The sequence below is a fragment of the Falco punctatus genome (genome assembly GCF_963210335.1).
Source record: "Falco punctatus genome assembly, chromosome: 16".
In the NCBI taxonomy this organism is placed as follows: domain Eukaryota; kingdom Metazoa; phylum Chordata; class Aves; order Falconiformes; family Falconidae; genus Falco; species Falco punctatus.
Window position 1 is genome coordinate 4,288,324 of NC_137596.1, and position 23,049 is coordinate 4,311,372.

Below are 23,049 nucleotides of genomic sequence, written 5' to 3' on the forward strand. Positions count from 1 at the left end.
GGTCACTAGAAGTGACCTCGATCCTGACTGGGACCAGTGCCAGTGGACTCCAGGGTAAAGTCCCCCCATCCAGGCAGCAGCAGATCCACACTGAAGCTCAGAGTCCTGCAGGTAGACAAGGTGTGTGCCAGCAGGACTCGTACACGTTTCCATACAGACTCCGCACGCAAGAGCTGCCCAACTCAGCAGCCTGCAAGCTTAACTCAAAGGCAGAACCCCCTCTAGAAAAAAGCCCTTTCTATCTACAGGGAGTTACCGTCTCCTACAACAAAATCCACCCAACTCATTTGGAAACACCGTTTTGTTTAAATTAGAGCACATCAAAGCAGGCAACAATGCCCCTCTCTCTGTTTATGGGAAGCATGTTGCCTTCCCATGGCGACTGGCACAGTGGGCTACCAAATGTGCTGAGCTGACACTAAACATCAGCAAAGGGACCCTGAGAGGATGGAGAAGAGCAGGATATCTGCTCCCTGACCACACAGGGACCAGGAACCCCACAAATGCAACACTCAGCAAGGAAGATGGGATTCCGAGACACAAATATCCGCAGGACCTCCCCACCAACAGCAGTTGGGCTGCAACTCCAGCTTGTTGTTCTGCACATGTGAATAAGGGCAGGGGAGGCAGCTGACCAAAAGTGTTCATGCCAGTGCCCAAGCACCAGGCCCTGCACGGGATACCCCTCGCTAAGGGCATCTTTAAGTTGGGATGGGGCTTGGATGCCATAAATACCGGCGGTGGTGCCAGAGGACCCCACGGGAAGCTGAGGAAGAGCAGTACTTGGGCAGTTAACATCGTATTTTCTCAGCGTACCACTCTACTGGTGCTCCACAGCCTCCAAGGCAGGTCTTCCCAGCCCCTCCGTTCTCAGCAGGCAGCGTGGGGACTTGCAGCGATGTCACCAGGGGGTAACATTCTTGTTCCCCTTTCCTTCTGCTCCCTGGCTGGCAGGGGCTGGCTCAGAGGCAGTGCTGGGCTACTCTTCCACTGGTCGCACAGTCAAGTCACAGAAGCCTGGGAGCATCCCCTCAAGATTTTAAGTGCCCCTCTGCCTCTTGGGGTGGGAAGGGGGCCAGGCTAACACGCTGCTCTGTTCGTGCTGCCATCACCAGCCCCACAGGTGCCCAGATATATCCGGAGCATCAGGACTCTTAAGAAACATCTCCACACCTCCTTCACGCTGCACTAGCTCTATAGAAATAGCAGAGGCCCAATCTGTCAGCTCTAGTTAGTTTTGCTACGAGCACATCTGATGAAGCAAAGCCAGAGGCTACGCTCCCCATTACGAACCTGGAAATAAGGTTGCAAGAAAAAAACCCGCAGCAGACACAGTTCTAGGCTGTGCTTGTCATCAAGATGCCTCCTGAGCTGTTTCCACCATCGTCTCCCTAATGGACAGCGGCGTTTCTTCGCAGAGTGTTTCTCCAGCACTGAACCCTCCCCATGTGTACCCCCCTCTTCGGGGCAGCGTAGTAACCCTGGTGTGTGGCCATCCAGAACACCCTGCCCCTCCTGGCTGGAAGTTAATCACAGGGTTTCATGAGCGAGAGGAAGGGGACTGCACCTCCGCTGTTCCAAGAGCCTCTTGGCTTTTCAGAAGAAGCAATCATTGCACATACATTTCAGCAAACCCATGGGCTCCCACATCCTCTCAGCACATTAAGAAACAGCTGACTAGTTACTTATTAGAGAGTCTGGTCCAGCTGAACTCCTCCCTTCCTGTCTTCTGCCTTCCAGAAAGCTGGTCTCTCCCTTTGGAGAAGTCTCTCACCTACAGCAAAGACTCTGGCTAGAGCACCCAAGGGTTTGTCATTTCTGGTGAGAACAGGAGCCACTACAACCTCTCTCCTGCGATTGCTTTTCTTCACCGAGCCTCCAGCAGAAGCATCCTGACAGCTTGCTACCCTCATTGCATCCCCAGCTCCCTGCACCGCTTCTTCCCATACCACAAGCTCACCCCCACCGTCTCCAGGTGCATAATAAGAGCATATTTCTGTCTAAACACTACTCCTGGGCAACTGGCTTCTTTCTCTTCCATTCCTTTATCCTCTGAGGCTTTGCTGCGTGCACAGAAGACAGGACAGATGTACAGGCTGCTGCAGCCCAGGGTCCCCTGTGGGACAGTAATTGCAGGATGAGGTAAGGCAGAAGGAAGTGGGTGCTCTAGGCTGAAGGGAAGGACAGCTGTGCTTCCCAGGATCTGGAGCAAATTAATTGATAAATACCAGAGTTGGACTTGAAGGAAAGCTGGGCATTCACACAGCCAAGAAAGCCAAACTGCTTTGGAAGAAGCCCTGGCCTTTGTTGCACAATCTCTATGCAAGGCACTCGCTGTACTCGGAGAGCAAGAGGGAAACTAGGGATAAGCAAGCGTACACCCCCTCACTCAGCCCCGCACAGCTCCAAACACAGCTCGGCACAGGCCTCCAGCTTCCCACCTACCAACAGCCACAGCCCCCAAAAGCTGGCACTGCAGCTGCCCCTCTGCAGCGGCCCCCATGGAGCTCGGTGCAAAAAGCAGCAAGAGGACTCAGAAAAGTCGAAGGCACACACAACCCGGACAGCCAATTTCTGTAACTCTCAGTGTTCGACGGGCCTTTGAAACCTCAGGAGAAAGCGAGCAGCAATGAGGACCTCAAGCATTCTTTCCAAACCGGTATTAGACATACAACCAACTGCTAGGTAAATAAAAACTGCAAAGCCTTTAGCTTGAAGCTTCACAACATTCAGCGACATAACCTTGTGCTTCTCTGACCGCTTTCACTTGACAATTCATTGAAAGAAAACTCTGGCTGGCTCCCAACACCCCGTAAGTTCACCCAAATCCTACCTTATCACGCAAACAGCAACTCAGATTCAGTCAGGACCTTCTCTGCCACACCAAGCTACCACGTGGTAGCTCAGGATGCTCTGTTGCAGAAAGGAGCTGCAAACAGGGAAAAAGAAAGGTGTAAGTCCTCAGGAAAATCAGGGTAGAACACACTCGCATCCTCCTCGCTAGCCCTCAAGTCTTTAATCTCCTAGGTCACTGCAAGCTTCTTACCACAAAGAGGACATCAAACATGCCCAGAGAGCTGCCTCATTCATCCCTTCCCTCAAAAACCCACAGCCTCACCTGAACCAGATTTATATAAACTCCTTGCTCTCACACCCCTGTGAGGACAGGTTAATTGGAGTCATAAGGTTGACCTCCTTCTTTTCTCCAGGGGGAACAGTTTACTTTGTTAGTCCTTTTCCTCCTCCTTGTTTCTCCAACGGTCACAGATGGCCCAGGGAACTGTGTTTTAGATACACTTTAAAGCCCCTGTGGCTTACTAATATGGGAAGACTTGGGAAGCCCTATATTATTCCACTTTATCTGAAAAGCTTCACAAGGCTTAGAGAAAGCATCAGGAATTACTGCGTGAGAGATCTTACCTAGGTCACAGCCATGCACCTGGAAACACACACCTAAACCACCTGTACAACACATAGACATCAGGCTTCCCTTCTTGTGTGTGCCAACACCTCTGCAAAATTACACGGTCATTTCAAAGAAAAAGCACTGCTGTGCACTTCCAGCCACAGCAGCGGGATGCAAACAAAGCCTGCGTGTACACACACGTGCATATGTACGTGCACACACACACAAAATACATGTGCACACCCTTGTGTGCAAATTATCTGTCTTCCGTTTGTATTTGGCTTGGCTGTACAGCCTGCTCTCCGTGGGCTCGGCCAGGAGATATCCAGGCTAAGATAAACACCAGACAGCTGCTGGGAGCCAGAGATAGTTTGGTGATTAACAGCTGTGTGGGGCTCTACACAGGGACCCCCCCGACCTCCACAATCCCTCCAGAACAGGCTGTTTCACTTCAGATTTCTGTTTGTCAGGCGAAGGCTGGAAGGCATCAGAGGAGAGTCCCTGCAAAAGTCGCAGGTGGGAAACCTGGCAAGGAGAAGCTGCTGCCCCAAACCCTGTCGCTGCCCTCCCCCCCCCAACTCCGTCCCTTCCCCGGCACGCCGGCCATGGCAGCCTGCGATGGCTTTGCCCGGCACCTCCTGCGCAGCACTTGCGGCCACAACTGCAAAAATGCAATTGCTTATTTCAAGGTTGCTGAAATCCATGAAAGAATAGCAAAAAGCTTACAGTAAAGCCTGTTCTCGTGGCTTTTGTGGTTTAACACAATTCAGAAGAAGGTCTTGCAAGTGTTTCACTTTGGGCTCTTTGCAAATGGGCTCTTCTCTTCTAGCACAGGCATGCAGCAAGTGACAGCCTTGTCCTGGAAGAGGAGAAGCTGGGGAAAGAGGATAGACCTGGGCTTTCGACTTAGAATGGGTTTGATACACGAGGAGACGAAAGAAATGCTGTTACCCCTTCATACCAAGAGGCAACGGGATGCTTAATGACTGTAGCTGATCATTTCCAAAAAGCACAAAGAAATTCCCGGTCTGACTTTCCCAGTTAGAAAGGGCAGCCACAGCTGCAGCAGGACTGCTGAATGGAAATCCATCCCGAGCAGCAGTGGTCCAGGATGCCTTACACACCACTGCAGAGCCAAAGACGTTTTGACGGAGGAAAGGGGTGAAAAGTGGGAAGTTGCTCACAATGCGACTATAAAAACAAAGTCTAGGGATTAGTTAATAATGTGTGGTCTGAGAAAACAAACACATCTCCCCATAAAGACCCTAGTTCAAATAAACTGGTGCTGTTGTCATTAAACCCCACCATCTGCATGTCTGTTTTCCACTGGGTCTAATGTGTAATTTAAAGGGACCACTGCGTGGAGAAATAGTCCCCCAACGCCATCCTTTGGGGCACTTCAAAATCCAGATGTGGCTGAGAGACACTGTGACTTGGACTCATCCCTGCGTAACATTTGTACTGAAACTAAACGTACATAGCTGCAAACCCTTAAGCTTTTATGCAGGAAGCCTAAGTCGAAGGCAAGGGCTTCTTGCCTTCAAAACGATGAAGCCCACAGCCCCTAAAAAGCCAGCAGATGGAGGGATGTGGAAAGGTGGCTGGTTGTGCCCAAGGCGATCGCATGCCCCGTGGAGCTCTCCATCTCCTTTCGCTCTCTGCTCCCAGCTCCCAGCCCTGGACCTGAGAAACCAGGTCTAGTACTAAAGCCCCCCCCCCCCCAGCTCGGTGGGTGACTGGAGACCTCCCTGGCTCTGCTCAGGTCGCTCTTTCATGCCTGATTGCAGCTCATCAAGGCCCAAAGTCTAATAATGAAACAACCAAGGCCGAGAGCTCTCTGTGACAGCTTAACTGATGGTTGTAATTAGGGACCAGCCCACACAGCTTTTCATTAGTGTGCCGCACAGGACTTCTTATGACTGTCATGGAGAGACTGTGCTTCACGTCCAGGAAAAAGGCATCAAGGCCCGTAAGTCATCAGGGAAAAGGGGAGCAGAAAGGCTTGGTGCAAATAGGGAGCTCTCTGTGCTCTTATGGATTCATAAATGGCCGTTACTGTGCGTTTTCAGTGCGGAGTGATGTTTCGTTTACATGAGTTTGTATTCTGGGTACATCCAAGCACGTTTTTATTTTATTGCATGTGGCACATTCATCATTTTTTCAACTTCTGCGGCACCCTGGTTATTCCCCAGCTGTTGGTGACTGCAGGCAGTCTCTTGAGTCTCTGCTTCTTTCCCTCCAGACAATCAATGTACCCCTAGATGAGCCTGACCATCTCTTTCCTTAGTCCATGGGTCACTGGTTTTGGCTATGATTCACTTACCAGCCTTCTCCGAGTGCTGCCTGAGACCTTTCGCTGCAGTTGTGGTGGTGCCGCGTACCTGGGGTGTCTATATCACTTCCTCTGTTTTGCTTCCTGAAAAATTAAAAATATTTTCTTACATAGCAAAAGACTAACCATACTAAGAAATAACGCTCATTTTCTAGATGATAGGTAGAACACAGTCCTCTGGGGTCTCTACTTTCTTCCTCCCTTCTGTCTTTCCAAGCAGAACCTGCTTCTTTCTCCTACGCTGCAAACGAGATTTTGGGTTTTGTCAGTTTAATTCTGCAGCTTCGAGTTTCCTCGCTCCTGGGCAATGTCTGCCCTTCTCGTAGCTGTTTTATAGAAGAACTTGTGATTGTAAATGGCAAAACGAAGGAAAAGGAAGTAAACTGGTTATTGTGCCAGAACCGCTCCTGGCACTCCTCCCATTTCTATTTTCTTTTACATTATAAAGCTGGAATAAATCAAAGCGAGCAGTACACCGGTAAACTGATGAAAGGGGAGCAGAATCAGCGCTCTGGTCCCTCACGCTGGTATAAAGAGGTGCGTCCCATGCAGGCAAGAGTTAGCCTGAATTACAAGTGGTGGGGAAGGAGAATAGACTCAGAGTGTTTATTAGCAGTCATAACCTTAATCAAATAACACTCAAGGATATGTAAAGAAATCTGTTCCACTGCAGCCTCCCAAGCCAAATAAAGGAGTAAATGGGACTTCTATCAAAAATCCCTTTTAAAACTCATGTTGGGTTTTTTTTTTTAAAAAATATCCCAATTTCTTGGGGAACAGCCAAAGCTCCAGAGGAGCTGCCCGAGATCAAACCAGTGGCCCATTGTGCTGGGCATTCAGCCTCCTGCGGCAACCAGCTCCAATGCACTGCAGAAAGGTGATGCCCCAGGATGAACCTGGCTGCTTGGGCAATGGTTTCCATGTGTGGAAGGAAGAGGATGCTCCTCCCGAATTATCGGCCCTACAGGCATCTCCCAGCTCAGAGATTTCAACCTCCCCATTCCACTTTGCATAGCAGGAGACTCATTCGCTCCCTCTCCCCCATCCATGGGACTGCTTTAGTCAACGTCTACACACTATGTAGAATTACGGGGGGCGGGGAGGGGAATAAAAGAAGAGAAACAGACTCTGTGTAATAGAGGTGCATGTAAATAATCACTGGCCTAATCCCCTCTGACAACGAAAGATATCCCACCAGAAAATGTTCAAGCCTGTAACTCAACCTGAAATTTAAGCACAAGGAAGTCGTGTCAAAAGGGGACTCGGGTTCCCATAAAAGCCTCTCTACTTCCAGACCCTGGGCCCCCTAGCCAAAAAAACAGAGCAAACTTCCAGACATAACATCAGAGAAGTGCAGGCCTCACAAAGGGACTTGCTAACCTCCACCAGAGAGACAACCACCAAGAAAACAAGCAGAGCGAAGGAAGCCTTCAAGCCCAGATGAAGTACCTGCCAGGGAAGAGAGGCACGCTTTCCATCAGAGAACCAGCAGGCTGCGGCACGTTATCCCACCAGGGCTGGTGAAAGCCTTCTCGGGGGAGTCATTCAAAACCAGACTGGAAAAGCCCTGGAGAAGATTCGTGGCTGGAGTCTGTTCTCCTCCGCTCTTGTGCAACAACCCTGAAGCTGATGCATGACAGAAGAATCTAGCTTGGTGTAGGAAGAGAAGCCCCTGCACAGAGAGAGAGGGGGATTAAATAAGCTAATTGCGGTTTCAATTCTCTTGCTCCATCACTTCTGACCCACTGAGGGCGTGCAGTGTGTGAGGTCCCACCAGCATTGCATGGGCAGGACTGAAAATCTTCCTGAAAGCAGCACGCATCACCTGGGGAGCAGAGGGCAGCTCCAGTGGAGCGGGTACTCATCTCTGTGCGAGGACACCCGAGGTTAATGCCTCCTTTGCAGTCAAAGACGATATTAAAGAAGAGAAGCAACAGGAGCCAAATTTTGGTCTACTTTTAAGAGTAGAGGGCCAGGTCAGGACCTGGCTTCTGGTTTTTCACAAAGGAAGAGAATCCCCAAGAATGGCATTGCCTTTGCCATAGTTAGCAGCTAGTCTGCTGCATTCCCTGCCTCCACCAGCCTTGCCTTGCCTGCCTGCACCCCAGCAGCTCCTCACGGACTGCCAGAGCACCACGCTGCCAGAAAACCAGATCATCTTCCAGCCATGAAGCACCGAGGCAGGCACCTGCCAAGGGCGGGTCAGAGTCCACCCTCGCAGCAGCGTCCCACGGTCCATCAGAAAGTGCTCTAGAGGAACGCTGAACTTAGAAAAGAGCTGTCTCCATAGCACACACAGAAATTCCCTCCAGCCTGGTTTAGCCACGGGACTAGGGGCTCGCTGTGAACACCGTAACTCAACCATCAGGCTTGTTCGAGAGCAGGTAACTTGCTCGCCTCAGTTTCTCCCATCATCTTTGGTCCCCCTTTAGCTCAAGACCCCTACAAAAGGCAGGGGGGAACCACTGGAGTGTCAGCTTGTGCTCCCATTGCCTCCAGGCCCTGAACAGGTCCTGCCTGTGCTCCTCTGGTCCCTACCGCTTGCACACTGCACCCTCTGCCTGCACAGAAAGCAGCAACACCCTGACGAACGAGAAATATTAAGAGAAAAGTGTTGGGGAAACGAGCCACAGGCTGCAGAGAGCAAAGTTGCTCGACTGCAGGACTTCACGGTCTCCCCTCTCACCATCGGTGCTGCTGGCTGCATCTCATCTTTCTTTACCCAGAGCCTCCAGACGCAAGACTCTGCTGGTATTAAATTCCCTCCGCGTGCGACAGGATCCCTCCCCTGCTACACGGGGGAGTTTCTCTTCGCTGGTTGGGAATTTTCCGACGAGATGGTTTCTCATCGGAAAATGCCGATACACTGAAATCAAAGCCCTTTGTGGGAATGTACTCGTTTCAGGGAACCTTTCATGGGAAAATTTTCTTCAAACTCTGGCTGGAGCTTTCCGCCTGAGAGGGGTGAGCATCCAACATCCAACATCCCCATCACCTGGCAGAGCCGCTGCCCCCCGCCCCCCTGCCCCGGGATGGGGATACCAACAGCCCTCTCTGTATTTTCTTCTCCCCATCTGCCCAGCCCCAGGACCTCTCACAGGGAGGTTTGTGTCTCTCTAGATTTCTCTAATCCCTTATGTATCTATATATATAAAATATAATATATATATCCTGCAACACTCAGGGACACAGTCCCTTCAGCCCTGCGGGCAGGACATTATCTCGGGATGCAGGGAAGTGCACATCGGATGTGAAGCCACAAATCTTCTAGATCACCTGCCCACCAGTTTTTCCCGAGGAAAACCGGCCAGAGCCTTGGGATCACCCCAAAGTAGGGCTGGAAACGAGCTCAAATTTAGGAGAAACTGCCATGCAGGGGCTGGGGACCCTGTCCTGCACTGAGCTGTAGTGTGCAGGGCGATGTGGTGGCGTGGTGGGGGTCACTAGTGTCCCCCCTGTCCACAGAGGCTTTCCCTTGCCCCTCGCAGGCTCTGTGATGGCTGGGACAACAGCACCATCTCGTGCCTCTGCTTGCCTCGGGGAAAAAAAATAAGGGACAACCCCAAAGCTCCCTCTCGCGGCTCCTGCAGCGAGAAGGTCGCAGCAGCCAGGAGCAGATGTTCCTCCCCACATCCCTCGGTGTGCAGAGAGAAGGCATGAGGGCAAACTAGAGCTTGCAGCTTGCCTGCTCCCCAGACTGAAGCATTTCAGAGAAACTACTCCTGGGCATGGCAGGACACGGCATGTTCATGCCCCGGCCACCCCAGCTCCATCCACAGCAGCTGGGGGTCCACACGAGGACATCGTGCAGGCTAAGGCAGTCCCTCCAGATGGGCAAATCTGGATTTGATAGCTCAGACCTGCTGCCGCAGAGCATGGCATGTTATTTCAGGAGCTACCTACCAGGTTTCACTAAAATTGTTCCCCCGAAAAACATCTGAAGGGCTGTGGTCCTTCAGGAGATGTTCAAAGCCAAGGAAGGTGGCTCCATCCGTGACCTGCTGCTGCAGTGCTGGGACCCGAAGCAGTAACCTTACAGGCAGCAGCATAACTTTAGCAGTTCAAGGTTGTTTCAGGAGGATGCTCGCTGCAAACATGCTGTGGCAACCTTAACAGTGGCTGCAAGGCTTTCAACATCTGCAGTTTCAAAGCTGGCACTTTTAACTGAATTTGGCACAGAGCTGGGGGGATTTGCTCATATGAAGCTGTCCCTGTTCTTTCCCAAGTGCTTTCCTCCCCTACTGCAACCACTTTCTAATTTCACATCGTGATGAAATCAAGTCCCTCTGAAGTTTTCCCCCCGGAATGATCCGGAGGGCTGACAGATTGCAAAACCTCTTAGTGCCGTCTTATCTGCCAGCGCTTGTGCCGTACTCCAGGCTAAATACAGCTGCTGCCAAGCAGAAAAGATGAACTTTTTCTTAAGGACAATACAATCTACAGACCAGGCGTGTGGAGCTTTTTAAAGGGTATTAGCAGCTTTAGATGTAGCTTTGCTTCCATTTTTGCCGTCCGAGAAAAGTAATGACAGTAGTCTTGCTCACTCGTGCTAATCTCATACCTGGATGTTTCAGGGTACTCAATGGCCATCCCTCTCACCCCCAAAATGTTCCTCTCAAGCCACAACAAAGAACCGCAGTTTTCAGTCCTGTTCCCTTCCTTCCCTCCATGCAACCTCACTTTTTCACTCCTAACCATCGCCCTGTGCTACCATCCTCAGCCCTTCCGCACCCTCTGCCCCCCACCAGCACGGGGCCCTTGCCTACGCTGCTCTCCAACTTGACGGAGACACTTGGCCGAGGCCATCGGCCAGGATCTTGCCACGCTCGACCAGCGCTGCGAGTTAAGCCTGCCTTCCCGTGTCCCTCGCCACGCATGCTGAACTTTCCAGGGAATATCACGCCTGACGGCGTGCCAGCCTTGTTGTTCACTATCGATGAGATAATGTCTCTTAAATCTGGATCCCTGACACGAGGGCGTTCTACCCTCTTTTGCCAGTGGCTGCATTCCAATTTCAGGACAGAAATGACCAGGAGAAATATGAGAGGTTAGTGACATTCTTGGCTTGGAAATTGTCAGCCTGTCACGGAAAGGAATGTGATCAAAAAGAGACGTCGCTGCTGTTTATTTTCAAGTCCTTGATGAGTGATGCACTTTAATACACGCTGTTCTAATGCAGCTCTTGGGCTTCAGGTGAACCTTGCTGAAGGGCGTGGGACAGGTTATTTTTGTTAGCGGAACATACTGGGTCAAGAAGAGCCCTTAAAAAGGATCACAGCACACCGTACCTATTTATACCCTGGATGTTGTTTTCCTCGGGGATGGACAGGCCCTGCATCCTGCTTTTCCATGCAGGTGGCAGCAGGAACGTTGCCAAATGCCGTTCGGAGTGCCTGCCTCGAGGGGTAGCGGGAGTTTCAGATGGTCCATAGGGGCTGCTTTGGAGACGTACGTGAATCTGGGCTAAAGCTCTTGAAATGTGCAAGGATGTGTTTGTGCTGAAGTGTGCTGAAAATGACAGCCATAAGCTAGTTTATTAGAATTCGCTTGCAAGGACAAAAGCTTAATACAGCTTGATGGAGTGTACAAAGCCCAGAGCAGACTTGGCTCAATAAAATTGCACTGCCTTTTGAGATAGTGATGAAGTACAGTGCTGGGAAGGCTCTTTACCAGTCAGTCATGCCGGGAAAGCTCCGGTTGCTTCGCCTTCATCACTTCATCACAAAAGGAGCAACAAAAAGCAATCTCCATCCTTTCAGAGTTACTCAATTGTTCCAACAGCCCTTTTTCTAGACAAGCAACTTGCTCTCCCAAGGCCAGGTCTAGAGGGCACAGGGGGTAACCTGGGTGAGCGTGGTGTTTGCGTGGGGTTTGCAGCACGTGCATGCTGGAGACTAGGGAGGAATCCAAGAATTTTTATTGGCCTAATCAGACAAAACATGGACAAGATCCTTACCGGCGCAAGAGCACGCTCCCATCACGCAAACGAATTCCTCCAGTGGCCCTGACTGTACGGGCGGCAGATAGCATCAGAGCATCTGTCGAGAAGAGATTACCGAGTGCTAATGCTCTAAAAGGCCTCAGTTCCCTCAGCAGCTGCAAACGTGAGCAAACTAGAGAATATGTTGCGGACAGATCATCCAGCAGCATTTTTGCAACAAACAAGTCACGAGCGCTGTCAGCCGTCAGATGGAGGGCACTAGCTGTCAGCGGGAAGAACGCTCAGCTCCGTTAGCTGCGTCAGGAGCAGGGTGTCCTGCATCTTGTGCCAGCCAGACACGGAAAGGGCGAGCCACTGCCTGACAGCCTGAGCTCAAGTGATACAAGCTCAGCTTGCGTGGCGTTTTCCCACCGTCCTATATTGCGATAGCTCCCGAGGCACCCAGGGCTGGCATCACCTCTCCGAGGGACACGGCTCGCAGCTGCCCTGACAGTGCTGTGCACGTCACCGCCTTGCAGCAGTCAAGTGAAGCTATTAAATATCAAGTACTTCCCATGAAGCTGACATTTTTAATCCCCGTGCTGCCTTCCCTTTTCACACACTGGAGGCTGGGGCCTTTCCCCACTGCGAGGGGCTTTTTCCCCCCCACCACACCATTTCACCAGCCTTATTGCTCCCTCCCACTCACAGCTGAGAATTAAAAGACATAATAAAGAGCCCTTGAACCGAAGGGGGAGCATCTGGTGGGGAGGCGGAGGGGGGGAAAGCAGGTCCCTTGTTTGAGCCCGGGATTCATCTGCCTCTCCCCGCGGAGATGAAGAGGCCCTTTCACCCCAGCAACCAGAAGGTTGAAGCTGGATATGTGCTTACCAGCACGGCCGTGGCTGGGAGCTGCCAGCCTGGGGTCTGACGGCGGTGACATTTCTCCCTCAGATTAGACGGTACGGTGCAAAAACGTATTAGAGTTGCTGGGGAGACTGCCCCTTCATAAGGCTGCACGCTTGGGAGCGAGCCGCTGTAGCTATGAAACCGGGCCACAGCGGGGCTTCAGCCCCTCTCCGCAGATTAAGGTTAATAAGAGCCTCCCCAGCCTGCCGTGCCCACCGTGCTCTCCCAGCAGCGAGCAGACCGGACCGAGGTGGGAGCCCAGCGCCTCTAATATCCCCACCGGCGAGCGCGCTGTGCCCCTGCTTTTGTTCTCCGCTTCTGCCCGGTGATTTTCATTACGAATATCCTCTTATTATGCGCGCATGGGGGGGATGAGAAGGAGGGGACCGGGCCCACACAAAGAGAAAGAAAAGGCTGCTTGCTAGAAAACCAGTAATTACAGGGCTCAGGCTTTCCTCGTGGAGGATTCATACGGATTCGACATGGCAGTGTTTCACACGTACGGCCCCTCTGGGGGCAAGCTCCCGTTTCGATTTCATTATCACCAAGCTGGGCTGCTAGGGGAACTTTTGCCCCGAAATGAGTTCCCCAAAGGGGACAGTTGCACTTCTTTCATTATTTGCTTTGAAAGCAGTTGCGCCGCTGCCCCCAAAAGCTTCTGCGTTTGCTCGGGCGCGCGATGGGAGAGCACAAATGCCGTCAGTTGGCTTGTCATCACAGAGCCGTTGCGGCCAGGAAGCGTGGGAAATCTTATACGTGGTTACCACCTATTCCAGCAAAATCCAGAGGCGTTGAATCACCCCTTCAAACACCTCCTAACCCCACGGGCGACTTGTGAAAGCTGCGCTCTCGAGGTGCTTACAAACCCAAGCAAATGCTCCGTCTGTCCTTTTACAAGGGAGGTAAAACATAACCCACGTATAAATGGATACAAGCAAAGCCTTGCAGGAGTGAAACATGACTTTTTGTACTCACTTGCCACAGGCATCGCGTCATTTTCTTCAGTTCAAGCTGTATGGGTTAGCACGGTACCCAGAGCTTTGTGGCGTTAGGATGTCTGCACAGCTCTGGATCAGGTTATCAGCCCAGTTTAACAGCAGGGTGAAATGACGGGTCAGAACCAAGTTCACACAGGAGGTCTGAGAGAAGAGGAACCCAAACTGCCTCCTCCCTGCTCAAAAAGCTCAAAAAAACCACCTCTCCTGTTTGCTAATGCATCCTTGTGTGTTGCACACAAACCTGAAAGGGGGCCCATTTGGGGTAATTTTACACCTTTTCTCTGGGGAATGTATCTTGGGGCCAGTTTTTCACCTCCCTTGGTGCTTTGCCAAGAACTCTGGGACATTTGTAGGACACCTAACAGTGGCAGGACTCGCGACGAGAGCCAAAAAACTCCACAGGAAAGATGTTTCTGCCATTAGCACGTGCACTTTTAGGCAAGCTACCCTGATCCTGTGTGTTTTTATGATGTGTACAAGACAAGGACCAGCACATCAATCCACCCCGCAATCTCAGAGGCAAGGTACAATCATCTGATGACAAATACTAAGAAATCTGCTGTCGTGGACAGAGCCCCATAGTACTAGAAGTCAGTCCTGTCCCTGAAAGCTCACAAACTCAACATCTACGCATACTTCCAGGGGCCTGGATCCATTATTCCCGGGCCAAAAGCAAAGTGTGGAGTTGGATTGGAGCTGAGGTTTCAGGTAACCCCGATCTGCTACTGAAAACAAGTCCCAGGTTTATGGTTTGGTTCCTCGTAAAGACCGGACCACTTGCAAAACTCAGACCCAAGCCCGGCATCTGCTTTCCAAACTGCCGAATTTTGCTTTGGTTCTCAATTCCCATCGCCTTTTCTTTCTCTCCTTATTTACTTGTTAATTTCCATGGGTCTTAATTTCCTGCACCCCTAGCCCCGCTGAGACCAGCCTCTGCCTACATGGGATTGCACGCTACGGCCCTTGCCTCTTCAGGGAAAGGTCAGGAACCGAGGTTTAGTGTGCCGAGAAGAAAGGCAGCAGCAGACAGACAGAGAGCACTCATAAAGATCTGGCTGTGAGCCTCTCTGAGAAAATGTCAGGTTGGGGAGGCTATAATAGCTTTAATCTGCAGTACAAGAGGATTAAAAGACTCGTTCTCACACGACAAAAGAGAAAAGAAGGGAGCGGAAGGAGCGGAACAAGGGGAGAATGAAGGCTGCAAGGGGAGGAAGGGAGAAAGTTAAAGAGCTCAACTATAAAGAGCATCAGGATTTAAAGAGCTCCGTCTTCTAGCGTAATAAATGTGAAGTGGCCTGCATGGAAAGGGGGCTTTAGCCAATGGCTTTGCTTTTGCTTTTTCACACTAAGCACACACACTTCAGCCTTCTTCAATCAAGGCAACTTGTTATGTTTGGCTTTGTTGATTTTTAGGGGCAAAGGAGTAGGAGGGGGAAACAGAAGGTTAATGAGGCTCTGCCAGATGCGACACTCGAGAGGACCGGTGGGCATTATATTTTTTAAACAGTGGTTTATGGTCTTTGATCCTCACCCCTGCTGTCCCTCCTCTAGCACGTCCCTCAAACCCCCTTGTCCTCGAGGGCCGTGGAAGAGCCAAGGGGCCTGGGAACAGGAAGGAAGTACACCGAATTGCGGGACTCTCTCCTCAAGTACTGCTTGAGCGACCTTTTCAACCGCTCAGCGAGGCCAGGAGATGAAGAGAGCTTAACTGAAAGGGTAAGGAAAGAAGGCGACTTTAAATACTTTTCAAAAGGAAAAAAAACAACACCCAACCCCATGCATCCATGGCAGGAGATGTAAAGACCAACGAGCCACCAACACGAACAAGCAAGCTGCACTCCAGAAGGGAAACCAGGTACTCAAAGCCAGCTTTCAGCATCCATCACCCATGTATTGCGGGAACCAGGGTTTCTCAGGGCTGGATGCTAACCTCAAATCAAGGCAGGACTGTCCCGCTCGATTAGCAGGGAGATTTGGACACACTTACATTAGGACATGACCAATATTCTCCTCAAAGACAGGAGGAAACCTTCCCCCCGCTGGAAGTAAGGACTTTAGTCTTCACAAGTCTTTGAAGAAATGGTAACACAGGAAGGTAAGGCAATCACCCAGGAGTCCCCAGTTTCCTCCCATTAACACGCTCACCAGCCTGAGGCACTCTGAGAAGAGAGAAGCGGGTTTTTAGAAGTCCGCCGTGTTAAACAGGACTGCAACATTTGCTCTGATCTTGCACCTTCCTGGCTCAGAAGACTCACAAGTCAGGAGCGATGCTCCAAGACAACACCAGGCACAGTCAAATGTCTAAGGCAGGTTGTCTCAACTATTTTAGCAGCTTAGCACAGTGCTGGGGGCTAGCTAGCGCTCTGCGCACAAGTTGTACTCAGAGGGGGAAAAAAAAAATAATAAGATACTGTAACATAATAAGCAAGTTCCAGACAGGAATTAGAGTATAGCATATCCAGTGGAGACAGGGGGCTGGAGTGGCATTAAGGTAGGAAGAATATAATTACCTGAACTGGCCGGTAGCCAGGATAGTGATATTAATTTACATCAAGAAAGTTAGAAGTGCCAAAACCTGGATTTTACATTTAAATCCAGAAGATTGCGTATCAGAGCATCCCGATTCCATTCTTCCAACTTTTGGCTGGAAGGAAAGGTCTCCTGACAAGTTTTCTCCTCGCCACAACGGGAGGGCTTATCCTCAGCTTCACTTGGGAAGCCCAACGCCATCCCAGCGCCGGTAGCCTGTAGCTATCGATGCTTTGCTACAAGGCACCTATCGCCGAGGCAATGCCTGCACCTTGCGCTACGGGAAAAACCTCATCCCACTCCCCGTGACTCGCCCGCAGGCAATAAAGCCATACGCAGTCACCAACGCGGTCACCAGCAAGCTCTCTTGAGCGTAGCCCCTAGTTCGATCTGGTATTAATTATCCACTGCTCTGCAGAGATAAATGCTTAATCCTCTGGCTGTTGACACTGGAAATGGACCAATCTACCCTGGGGTGGATATTATACAGGGGAACTTGGCTTCAGCTATGATCCCTGCATCATCTGCTGTACAAATGTTCACCGGCTTGCGGGTAATGGATTTCATAGGGTGTATGGGATCTTTCCATGGCAGAGCTAATCTAGAATAATACATGAGCCAAGCATTCATCGTATCAGGTTTATCTTCCTCCCTCATTTTTTTTCTTCAACGTAATATTTCCAATTTCATGTGGAATTTCTCATTTTCAGACATTCTCTATTTCCTTATAGCTTACCAGCTTTCCTCCTTCAGGACTGATATCCAGGTGAACTTCCTAAGCAGCACGGCCCAAGGGATGCGGCAATGGGTCTCTGCAACCCCTGCTTCTCTGAGCGTCTTTCACTTTCTTCCAGGACAAAGGCCAAAGATCTCCACATCGCTTCTCTGGTTTCACACTTGCAGGAAAGCCTAAATCAAGAAGTTCGCTTGTCAGGGAGAAAGCAGAGATGCTGATGCTACCAGCGATGGGAAAACTGTTTCTATTTCTGAACAAGCTGCTAAGGACTTTGGTCCTTCCCATGTCTGAGCAGTTCCACTAATGCCACTGCGTGCCAGGAACGTAAACCACTGTCCCAGACTCATTGCCACCAGCACTGCAGCCCCAACCAGGTTTTTTGGGACACTCGGGGAGATGCCTGTCCCCACCTTCCCACTCCCACCTGGGCTTTCTTGCCTCTCTGCTCCTTGCTCTTCTCTTCCCCAAGGGCTGTCTTACAGGCAGTTTCTTAGCAAAGATGAATTTTAAACCCAAACACAGGAACAAGTTTGAAATGGAGTATTATTGTACACAGAATGCAAATCACAAGTAATTGAGAGTGCTGGTTTGCTTCCCATTTAACAGCAAAAGAAGTTTTCAAGACAGCGCACTTCTACACAGGCTCGAACGGCTGCATCCACAGAGAGCTGATATGAGGGTCTGAATACAGAAAATACAAGAGGGAGTCGGTGCACGACGGTACTTTTTTTTTCCCCCCTCAAAATACAATCAAAAAACCAAGCTCTGGCTCAACACAACTACTGTTCAGCTTACGGTGGTGCCTTGCAGCTCTGTACGACTGCACTGTGTTGGACACGCACACGAACAGCTCCCGTTTTCAGGGAGCTGGGGAAAATGAAATGCTTTCCTCAACACCATGTAATCAGCAAGCGGTGGGCTGGAAACAGATTGCATATGTCCAGTAGATCCCACAGAGCTGAGCACCCACCTGAAGCGCGTACTGCTCTACACCTAACATGAGAGAAGCTTGCAACTTTTTCTGGAGATCAAATTTGGCTGCTCTCACCACCTGCCCTTTAGCAAGAGGTGGCTAGAGCCTTCTGCACAAACGCCTGCAGAAAAACGGAGCTTGCTGGGAGCATCACATGCACACAGAGTGAGTTAAGGTTTTATCATTGGCCTTGTTTGTTTTCCCAAAGCAGTATTTCCAGTCTTGGTCCAATGGAAACAAACTTTTAGCCCACCCAAATGCCAAAGTGTGCCTTTGCCACCGTTACGCTATGCTCAATTTAATGTGAAAACTACAGTGAGGCAATGAACTGGCATTAGAAAAAAGCTGAACTTTTTGTCAGATTTTGTAGTCCTTAACAACAAGACACAGAGAGGGGCTGCTTGCTGCTGGGCAGCTCCATGTTGGCTGTGAAAACGGACTAAGCTCTATGCAGGAGAGCACAGGCGCCTGAAGCCTAGCCAGCAAGAGCGTAAGGAAGGGCTCCCCATCCCTGGTTTCTGTTTTCCTCACTCTACGAAAAGAAAGGGGGTTCTGGAGATTAAAACTAAGATCTTGCAATCCAAACTCCTGGGGTCTGTTCCCAACTGGGCTGCTGACTTTAGAGCGCATGCAAGTAAACCTGCTTCATCTCACTCTGACCCAGCTCCTCCCATGAAAACACGGAGGAGATGTTGCTGCTTCACCCTGTGAGCAAGTCTGCAAAATGCAGGCTTTGAGGCCCCTGGGTGGAAGGTGCAGAGGGTGCACAGACCAAGCAGCTGTCTGATACAACCACAGACCATTGTCCCACCATCCCAGTGAAGTGCCGGCTCTGAAGCTATGCTCCTCGGAGCCCACCAGCAGAAAACACAAATGCCTTCCATCAGGGTAATTGAATATTGAGCTGTTTGCATAATGTCAGAGACCAGGGTGAACGGCTGGGATGGTAGGGCTTCCTGGCAGAGCTCATCCTTCCAATGCCACATCCAGTGTCTGTAGGAACTGTGCTAGACTTCTGCCCTCACGTGTTGCTAGCGGTGCAGAGTTCGCAGTCCACCCCCTGAATGATCCTTTTCAGCAAACAGTCTCTTATTGATATCCCTAATCAATGACAGACTACAGTCTTGGAGCTCCAAACCCATAAAATTAGTAAGGAAGCAATAGCAAGCAAGCACACCAAGAGCATCTGGGAAGCCACCACGCACAACAGGGCTATGCTACATCATCCCTGGCTGGTGGTTCCTTCTCCTACTCCTCAAGACAGCGGATGTAGTAAATGGAAGTAGTAGGAAAAAGAAGGGAAACAGCAGCCTGGCAGCGAAAGGCAGGGTGAAGCCACTGCTCCAAGCAGATATTGCACTTAAAGATATATAGGGGTTCTGGATTGCCGTTTGGGATTATCCCATACGGAGCATTCTTCAACGCTTTGCCTAATCTACTCTTAAGCTACTTAATGCACATGCTCCCTCCTTTTCCAAGCAGGTGGTAAGGCTACCATCTCAGAAGCAGCACTGCTGAGAAACAGCTCTGACAAGCAATGCAAAACTGGTTTGCTTTGTTACATTAGATCCTGCCTAGTCTCGGGATGCCCTTGAAGCTCCCTAAAAATATACTTGCTGGCAGCAAGCGAATCCTTCCCTGTATTTTCACACAACACATGCACAACAGAAGCACAAAGAAGCAAACATCGCTGCATGTCCATTATTAAGCAGCTGCCTCTGAAAAGAACAGAATATGCTTCCAGCAGTGCGCATGTTGGAGTTACATCACCTTCTCTCCAAACATGCCACGGAGTATCCAGCTCCAAGAAACAGCAGGCTATATGAAATGCACCGTTTGGTACTGTAACATGGAAATGAGCTGTGATCCTGCATGCTCCACTCTTGGGAAGTCTCCTCTTTAAGCACTTTAATCAGTTGAGAACACCAGGAGCAGCATCCCCTTGATCAGCAAAGTCCAGCACTGGTCAGTTGATGTTTCTTGCAGGAAATACAGCAAAACAGGTCAGCAAACTTGTCTGTTGGTGCATATTCTCTGTGTCTATTTGCCCTGTCACAAACCTGACAGCCAGGCAGCATAAGCTTGCAAAAACACTCAAGCCTTGGATGACCTGGAAAAGCAGCTGCCAAATCAACATGTCATTCTGTGCTGGGTGGCACTGGACATCATGACCTGACAAGCTTTCTAGAGCCCTCTACACACAGTTGTTGCCATAGCAGGCATAGTAAACTGAAGCACAGTGACACTGCAATCAATGACAGAGCTAAAGCGGTCCTCAAGCCCATTGCTGTGGTCTAACCCACTGGCTGTCCATCACACGTATCCGGTATTCCTCCCGGGCTCAGAGGTACTCACTCTTCTTCCAGAGCTTACTATGAGAAGCACTTTTGTATGGGAGCAGATTTACTTGCTGTGTGTCACTCATAGGTCAGCTCCTTTTCTCCCATGTCTTTCCCGTGACAGCCTCTGGGACTAAAATGTGACACAGCAGGCAAACTACGAGATAATCCTCAAGTCCAGCTAAGCTGCCATTTGTAGGGTCCGTACTGGGGACAGTTCTCTTTTCCAGGACCACAGTCTATCCTACTTGCATCCTACTGTTCAGGCAGCAAAAGATGCCAGAACAAGACCAAGACCATGTCAGAGAAGTGGCCACGAGAGACAGCTTATCTTTGTCCCTAAGGCAGGACAGCAGCTGAGATTTCTGCACTGCTTTCAACCTCCCAGCTATCTGGGCAGTGGGGATGGGTCCCTGATGCTGACTTCAGGGTTATTATCACATCTCCACACTTCATTCTCTCCACACCCTCCTTCTGGTAAAATGGGTGGTGCGGCGCAGGCACAGGGCAGGCTGCTTAGAGAGCAGGGACAGCATTTGGTCCTCTCTTCACCTGTCCTGGAGAAACATCTATCAACACTGTCACATCAGGTCCCTGCAGGCCACTGCCAGGTGGAGCCTGAGGCCATGAAAGCAAATCTTACATGCTGTCTGCCTTTAGATGTTAGAGATGTTCAGAAACATGGGGCAAGACAACACGGTTTGTGGGCAGCCTGCATACCCTCTTCTCAAGCTGTCCAGCTCAGCAGATGTCAGGCATCTTCATTCCAGGCTCTCCATCAAAACAGACACTACACGGCGGAAAAGCATCTTCAGCCCCGACACTGGGTTTAATCCATCACCCAGCAAAAACAGAGGAGCCTGGAAGCAGCCTCATTTAGCACTGGCTGGAAAAATTCTTTACAAGAAGCTCCCAGACATGTTCAGTAAACACTGAAAATCAAATCATCCCATGTCTGTGGCTGCTTCTCTCCTCCACTGCCGGCTACACCAGCCCTGGTTAATGTGCTGAAATGCCTGCTTTGTCCAGGCCACTAGAAGCAGATGGCGCAACAGCTGCGGTCTCGAGCTCATCGCTGGAGCCCTTCAGAACCAAGAACTCCAGCAGAATGTCCAAGAGGCAGAAAACCAGGTGCCTGAAATGGAGAGAAGACAAAGCTTAGGCTAGTCAGGGCACAGCGGAGCTAGGAGAGCAGCTCCAGACACGCAGAAGCCACAGCTCATGCAAGTAAGAAGTATTCTGACTGCCATCAGGCGAAGGACAAAAGATCTTGTAGTCTAGAAGAGATGTTTTAAGGGATGGTTCAGGGTTTTTTTTTCCACCCCCAAACCACTGGGTGTTTGAAGCTGCTGAGCACCACAGAAAACACAAATGCAGCTCCTTGGCTGAGGTGGCACATAATTTCTCTGCAGTTAATCACAAAAACATTGCTTTCTGAATGCACAGCAATGGGTATACAGAAAAACGCTATCTACACACACATGCAGCTCCCTAAGCTCTTCTAAAAACAACAAACTAACCCAGGATTTGTCTTATTTCCTCTGACAGTCCCTTGACATCCACAAACTGAGCAGGCCCAACAATATAATTAACAAGACTGGTGCAATAATCTTCAGCCAGACCACGGTCCTAAACATGCACCTTCATAATAAGCAAACCAGATGCCCTTCAATAATGTCAGTCTAGGAGAATCAGCCAGGTATGTTCCGTGCCAAGAAGCTGGCAGCGTGAATGTCACGGCAAAGCCCTGAGCGTGGCTTACAGACCCTATTGCAAAGGCTGTCAGCGTAAGAGCCTACAAATCCATGTACCTGTTTATCACAGGCTGGCCCAGGGACTCCAGTACCAGGTTCCAGCTCATCCGGCATTTACTGGTTCCGAGGATTTCTTGGATCGCATCTGTCAATGTCAGGGACAAAGCTTTAGGAACGGCACATTTCCATGGTAGTAAACCAGGGTCAATCTTCTGCTGATGGGTACTAAAAGTTTGTGACAGTGCTCCAAACCTGAGGCACCTCATGCCCAACGTTACCCTGACAAAAAACAGTCAGGGACAGGACTGAATGTCAGAAAAACATTCCAGGCTGGAAGGGCGTATACTGGTAGGGCCTCTTCATCCCATTCATGTAAAGAGTTAACAGTTCAGACTGCACTCACATGGATTAGGCAGCAGCTGCTGTAATGCCAAAGGTCCCCGTGTCAAACTTCAAGAGAGGGAAATCCAGTGCAGCTGGGCTCGTGATTTCAGTCTGGTGGAAAAGCCACTCTTTAGCACGAGAAGCCAAAAAGGCTTTGCCTTTTGACTCTTCTCAGCAATGGTACCCTCTGGCAGCAGGTGGGAGCACAGCGTGGCGCTGGCTTTCCTGAGCCCTGCCTCATTTGAGGTGGCTCAGTGGGAACAGGACCACCAGCACTAAGCACAGAGTATGTGGCCAGTCTGCATCCGGGAACCACCAGGACACGTGTCCTTTTCTCTGTGAGCTGGGCCGCTCCCCAAAGGCTTATGCAAACTATCTAGAACTGGGAAACTGCGGTTTTCACTTGCAGGAAACCATTCAAACCTCAAAGGTCACGAACGTTTCTCAGCATCTTGGCACCAGCAGACTCCATCTCTATGTTTAACCACATTTCCAGAGATGCCAACGCACTGGAGGGTTCCCCAGCCTCCCCCACCGCTCCTTTCTCAAGGGCAGCTGACACGTCTCTGGGGCACACTTACTAGGCAAGATCCCCATCAGGCTCTGCAGGGCCTGCTCTGCTGCTGCTTTCTTCTGCTCCTCTGTCCTGGCTGGTTTAGGCACTGCTGGTAAAACTCCTCCAGGCCAGATGGATTCTTGTAGCAACTGGAGGTACTGGACCCAACGCTGGGTGCAAGTCAGGTTAACCACCTGGACTTCCAGCCACCTG

At 50.4% G+C, this 23,049-nt stretch overlaps 1 protein-coding gene across 9 annotated transcripts in view; it reads right to left on the reverse strand.

The window, feature by feature from the left end:
• Nucleotides 1–23,049, reverse strand: part of SNX19 (sorting nexin 19) — a 132,035-nt gene that overhangs the window by 87,752 nt on the left and 21,234 nt on the right. For 2 of the 9 annotated variants that reach the window (XM_080366677.1, XM_080366678.1), the window contains exons 9-12: nucleotides 22,862–23,046; nucleotides 21,954–22,041; nucleotides 5,730–5,822; nucleotides 2,834–2,929 (exon numbers count right to left, since the gene is read on the reverse strand). In XM_080366677.1, the coding sequence (XP_080222803.1) occupies nucleotides 2,860–2,929; nucleotides 5,730–5,822; nucleotides 21,954–22,041; nucleotides 22,862–23,046 (436 nt within the window). In that variant the 3' untranslated portion in view covers nucleotides 2,834–2,859. Of the gene's footprint in view, nucleotides 1–2,833; nucleotides 2,930–5,715; nucleotides 5,823–7,187; nucleotides 7,411–16,830; nucleotides 17,004–17,355; nucleotides 21,278–21,953; nucleotides 22,042–22,861; nucleotides 23,047–23,049 lie in introns of those variants that run through there. The other 7 variants (XR_013924045.1, XR_013924047.1, XM_080366680.1 and 4 more) reach the window with 7 other exon arrangements.